Genomic DNA, 5985 nt, shown 5'->3' with positions numbered 1-5985 from the left:
ATAGAAACATCAATGATGAGAGAGAATCATTGATTGGCTGCCTCCTGCACACCCCCAACTGGAGATCGAGCCTGCAACCCAGGCATGTGCCCTGACCCAGAAATCGAACTGTGACTTCCTGGTTCATAGGTTGGTGCTCAACCACTGCGCCACACCAATTGGGCAGTTATAGGGTTGTTTCTCAATAGAGTATTCTGTGGGTTCCTTTGAAAGGAAAACAATTATTGCAGAATCTCTAATAATGACTCAGCTTTTTTCAAAAAATATTTTTATTGATTTCAGAGAGGAAGAGGGAGGAAGAGAGAAACATCAATGATGAGAGATAATCATTGATCGGCTGCCTCCTACACACCCCACACTGGGGATCAAGCCCACAACCCAGGCATGTGCCCTGACCGGGAATGGAACCATGAACTCCTGGTTCACAGGTCGACGTTCAACCACCGAGCCACACCAGCCAGGCTCAACTTTTATTATACTCTTATGTCAGTATGTGACAACAAAATTAGTGATAAACTCCTTATGCTCAAAGCCTTTGCATAATTGTAGAACCAAGAAGATTTATTAAATGTCAAAACCAGTAAACCCAATATTGATGTTTGTGAAATTTGACAAATTATTGTTTCTTTTTTTTCCAAAACTAAGTCACTAATTGCAACACAGATATGTTACTGACTGCTAAATTTCAAGTTCTTTTAAATATAGCATTCCCATGTTTTATGTCATGACTGCATGTGTAGCCATATCCTTCAAATCCTTTATAGGAACAGGATGGGTTGTCACTAAAGATAAAATATTTCCCATTTTCAGATCATTCCTGCAACCCAAGCCTATGGAGCATCATTACACACCTGACTGCACCAACCTTGGCTCCTGCAAATTCAACTGCTCTGGTCCCTACCTCTGCTCCACCAACGCAGAGTGGGCATCTTCTGGAGACTGGGAATTTTATTGGGCTGTTAACCTTAGTTTTGTGCCTTGTGTATTCTAGGTAAGTTTAAAAATACTTAGAACAAGATTCTCATGAAGGTTAATATGGGTGAAGCAGCTTTTTTGCTTTCAAAAAGTATATGAGGAATTTTTTAGTAACAGCCTAACTCTTCTTTATTAAAGTCCTCGACTTGCCTCATTTACCCATTTCTTAAAACTCATTAAATCCTCTCATCAAATAATTCTTCCCAATGTTACAAAGAGATACCTTCTCATTTGTTTAGGAGGAGAAACAAATCAGCTAGAGCAGTGGCTCTGAAAATAGGTTGGCTTATCTTTAAAAACTTCACATGCCCCAACCCAAGATCAAATCCATAACCTAGCTATGTGCCTTGACTAGGAATTGAACCTGCAACCTTTATGGTGTTCAGCAGTGGTTCTCAACCTTCTGGCCCTTTAAATACAGTTCCTCATGTTGTGACCCAACCATAAAATTATTTTTGTTGCTACTTCATAACTGTAATGTTGCTACTGTTATGAATTGTAATGTAAATATCTGATATGCAGGATGGTCTTAGGTGACCCCCGTGAAAGGGTCGTTCGACCGCCAAAGGGGTCGCGACCCACAGGTTGAGAACCGCTGGTTTACAGGATGATGCTCCAACCAACTGAGTCACTTGGCTGGGGTATATACACAATTTTATTTATATCACTTGAAATATAATTTTTAAAAATAAATTAGGGCCCTGACCAGTGTGGCTCTGTTGGTTGGGCGTCACCCATTGTACTGAAAGGTTGCTGGTTCAATTCCTGGTCAGGGCACATGGCCCATTTGCAGGCTTGATCCCCAGTGTGGGGGTATGAAAGGCAGCTGATTGATGTATTGCCCTCACATCAATGTTTTTCTCCCTCCTTTCTCTCTCTAAAAATCAATAAACATCTTTAAAAATACATAAATAAGGTAAATAAATTAGGAACATGCCATATAAATACACTTACTATTCTAAAATACAAATTTTTCATTATAATCTGGACAGCTTTCTATAACATTATGTGTAGATTTACCTGTTTTGTTTTGTTTTAATGATTGCTTAAAGTGGGGATTGGCAAACTGCAGCCCTAGTCTGCCTGCCTATTTTTGTTAGTAGTTTCTGTGAAACACAGCTATACTTATTTGTTTTCATATTTTTGTTTGTTTTTCTTTTGGCCTTTTCTTTTTTAAAGATAAAATTCACAAACCGCAAAATTCACCCTTTAAAAACGTACGGTTCGGTAGTTTTTAGTATATTCAGAGTTGTGTAACCATCACCACAGTCAATTTTAACATTTTCCTTGCCTAGAAAGAAAACCCATGCTCATTACAGTCACTCCCCATTCCCCTTACCCTCCTGTCCCGGCAGACGGTCATCTCTTTTCTGTTTCTAGATTTGCTTTTCAGACGTTTCATATGCGTGGAATCATACACTATATGGTCTTGTTACTGGCTTCTTTCACTTAGTATGTTTTCAAGGTTCGTCCATGTTGTAGTATATGTCAGTCTTTAATTCCTTTCTGTTGCTGGAAATAATATTCATTGTGTGATAACACTACATTTCATTTATCCATTCATCAATTGATGGACAGTTGGATGTTTTAAACCAGCTTATTTGTCTTTTTATTGTTTTTGTATATGGTTTGAGGTATGGGGTCCAACTTCACTCTGCTGTATGTGGATATCCAGTTGTCCCAGACCATTTGTTGAAAAGACTATCTTTCCCCATTGACTTGTCCTGGCATCCTTGTCAAAAATCAGTTGACCATAAATGTAATGGTTTATTTCTTGATTCATAATTCTACTTCATTGATATGTATGTCCATCCTTATGCCAATACCACTTTTTTAATTACTGTTGCTTTGTAGTAAATTTTAAAATTGGGAAGTGTGAGTCATCCAAATTTGTGGAGTTTTTTTCAAGATTGTTTTGGCTATCCTGAGTCCCTTGCATTTCCATGTAAATTTTAGGTTCAGCCTGTCAATTTCTGCCAAAAAATAAAAAAGGTAATTGGGATTTTGAAAGGAGTTGAGTTGAATCTGTACATGAACTTGGAGAGTATTATCATCTCAACAATATTAAGGCTTCTAGTCTATGAACATAGGATGTCTCATTTAGGTCTTTAATTTCTTTCAGTGGTTTATAGTTATTAGTGTAGAAGTCTTAAATTTCTTTTGTTAAATATTTTATTTTTTTGATGACATTATAAATGAATTTTTTTCTTAATTTATCTTTGAGGTTGTTCATCGCTAATATATAGAAGTAGAATTAATTTTTGTATATTAATCTTGTATCCTGCAAGATTGTTTATTGATTCTAAGAGTGTGTATTCCTTAGTACTTTCCATATACAAGGTCATATCATCTGCCAATAGAGATCATTTTATATCTTTTTTTTCCAATCTGAATGCCTATTATCTTTTTCTTGTCTAATTGTTCTAGCTTGAATGAGAATATAGTATTTGTCTTGTTCCTGATCTTAGAAAAGCTTTTAGTCTTTCACTGTTACAATTTTAGCACTGGTTTTTCATAAACACCCTTTATTATTTTGAGAAAATTTTCCACTATTCCTAGTTGGAGTGCTTTTGTTATATTAAAAAGGATTTTGTCAAGTGCATTATTTTATGTCTCTTGAGGTGATCATGTAGTTTCTGTCCATTACTTATATGTATTTTGTTATTGAGTCATTTAACAAACTTTAGTGAGCATCTGTTATGTGCCAGAAAGCATAGATGACTAAGGTCATTGTTGTTAAGGAGTTCTGTGAATAGCAAGAAAGACAGGCATGGTAAGTGCTATGGCAGAGGGAAGCATAAAGAGCTGTGGGAATTTAACCCAGCCTAGTGATGGGGTGATGTCAGAGAAGGATTTCCAGGGGACATGGCACATGGCCAGAGAATTGAAGGATAAGTAAGTTATCTGGGAGAAGGTTGGAGGGTGGTACATTCTAAGATAGGAGAGGTATGTGTGAAGTCGTGGAAGTAGACATTGAGAGCATAGTATGTTTGGGGAAACTCCTAAGCAGTTAAACCATCAAGTACTAACTGGTAGGAGTACTGTCTGTCTTGTGATGGCAGGCACCAGTTCAGAACTTCAAGCAGGGCCTTTCAGCCCATCAGGCCCCACAGTAGGGCAGTTCAGAAATAACCTTCATGCATATAAGCCACTGGCAGCAGTTCATCTTCATGCCCATTTCTGATTTGTTTTCCTTGGCATCACGTTCTAGCTTCCGCACGTCCACCAATAGCCAGGTAAGCAAGCTGACCCTGTCAGGAAGTGAAAGCGTGATCCTCCGTGAAACAACTACCAGTGGTGCCAGCGATGAGGAAGAGGGGCAGCCTCGGCGGGCGGTGGACAACGAGAAAGAGGGGGTTCAGTACAACTACTCAATGTTCCACCTGATGCTCTGCCTGGCTTCCTTGTACATCATGATGACCGTGACTGGCTGGTACAGGTAGGAGGCTCAGACAACTCAGATGGAAGATCACTTAGCCTCCTTGGGCCAACTGTAAAATCTCCATCCATTTTCCTGACTTCAGAATCCCCTTCTCTTACCTATGTAACAAGTTGTGTTTGGTGCTCTTTTCTGAAATACTTTTGACTTTTTCTCCTCTTGGATTTAAAATCCAGTTGGGATTCTTACAGTGCAGATTATGGGGAGCTCTTCCAAACCTGAGTGCTTGAGAGAGACAATCATGACATAAAGCCAGTCTTTCTTCTCTAATTTTTCTCTGAGTCTAGAGAGAGTCATACAGAATATTCTGATCGAAGTAATGATTGGTAAGGAAAGAGAGTTTCATGGAGACCATTTCAATCTAGACTTTTACCAGTATCTAGAACAGCCAGATGTTCCCGTAGAACTTTGCCCAAAGATTAGGGCTCTTCATGCTGGCAAGAAGTTAAAAGCCATTGGAGAAGTAGGGTTCCCTGCTCATAAAAACTAAAAGCAGTTTCCTCAGGTCCCTTCTGGAACCTTAGTAAGGATTAGTGTCAGCCAAGTTTCCCTGGAGAATTTCCTGGCTTTGTTTGGGGGGCTGTCCGATGCTGGTATCAGGCTCCTTTTCCTGACTTTCTTCTGTTTTTTAGCCCTGATGCGGAGTTCCAGAATGTTACCAGCAAGTGGCCAGCTGTGTGGGTCAAGATCAGCTCCAGCTGGGTCTGCCTCTTCCTCTATGCCTGGTCCCTTGTGGCTCCAGTTGTCCTCACCAATCGAGACTTCAGCTGAACCTCTGAGTGCCAGGGACACCACATAAAGGTTCCCTTTGCTGAACGCCCTTGTACTTTTGCTTCAACTAAAATATTAAGTGAATGCTTTGCGAAGTTGACTATATCCAAGAGTATATCCCAAGGCAGGACTGAATATGATTGATACAGGATCTGAATTTTTTATTTACATGTACATTGTTTATTTTTAAGGATATAGTGCAAAGGGAACATTTTTGCCTTGTAAAGTGAACTACAGCTGTGCTGTGAAGAGAGTTCTTTATTAAGACCTGTAGGTTCCTATAACTTTGATTTAAAATAGAAAATAGAATAATATTGGATATTTGAGGCCATCGTTAATATATTTCTATTGCGATATCCTTAAGGAGCAGGAAAAAAAAAGTAATAATGTATTTCTATGACAGTTTTCCTCTGTGAAAGTCTTTACTTGTTGATACAAGCATTCTGTTCAGTCCGTAAACTCTTAAGAGGTATAGCATCATAGTAATTGGGCGAAGGAGTATGTGTGTGGGTCCTTCCCTAGAAGAGGGGTTGCTGATAGGGCTACTGCTTCTGCATCTTGAGACTTCATTTTTTTTATACTACAGCATTGACACTGCTCGATTCAAGTATGTGGCTTTGCCAGAACATTAATTTCAATAAATGCTTTGTAGGTTTGGTTAAAATGAGGACTCACTTAGGAAAAAACTGCAACTTTAGTCTATGTAATTATTTTGTTATGAATATGTGAAAGTAAAATGCATGTGAATTTACTATATTTGCACTATAAGGTATTTGATTAAAATAGACTTACGCTTTTAA

At 38.6% G+C, this 5985-nt stretch overlaps 1 protein-coding gene across 1 annotated transcript in view; it reads left to right on the top strand.

Annotated features, from left to right (window-relative positions):
- The window catches only part of SERINC3 (serine incorporator 3), a 17300-nt gene extending 11315 nt beyond the window's left edge, over nucleotides 1-5985 (top strand). The window contains exons 8-10 of the mRNA XM_015563933.1: nucleotides 811-991; nucleotides 4187-4414; nucleotides 5047-5985. Of these exons, the coding sequence (XP_015419419.1) occupies nucleotides 811-991; nucleotides 4187-4414; nucleotides 5047-5185 (548 nt within the window). The 3' untranslated portion in view covers nucleotides 5186-5985. The remainder of the gene's footprint in view (nucleotides 1-810; nucleotides 992-4186; nucleotides 4415-5046) is intronic.

The sequence above is a fragment of the Myotis davidii genome, unplaced genomic scaffold (assembly GCF_000327345.1).
Source record: "Myotis davidii unplaced genomic scaffold, ASM32734v1 scaffold199, whole genome shotgun sequence".
In the NCBI taxonomy this organism is placed as follows: Eukaryota; Metazoa; Chordata; class Mammalia; order Chiroptera; family Vespertilionidae; genus Myotis; species Myotis davidii.
The sequence above is the reverse complement of the archived record's forward strand: the minus strand, read 5'-3'. Positions and strand labels throughout refer to the sequence as shown.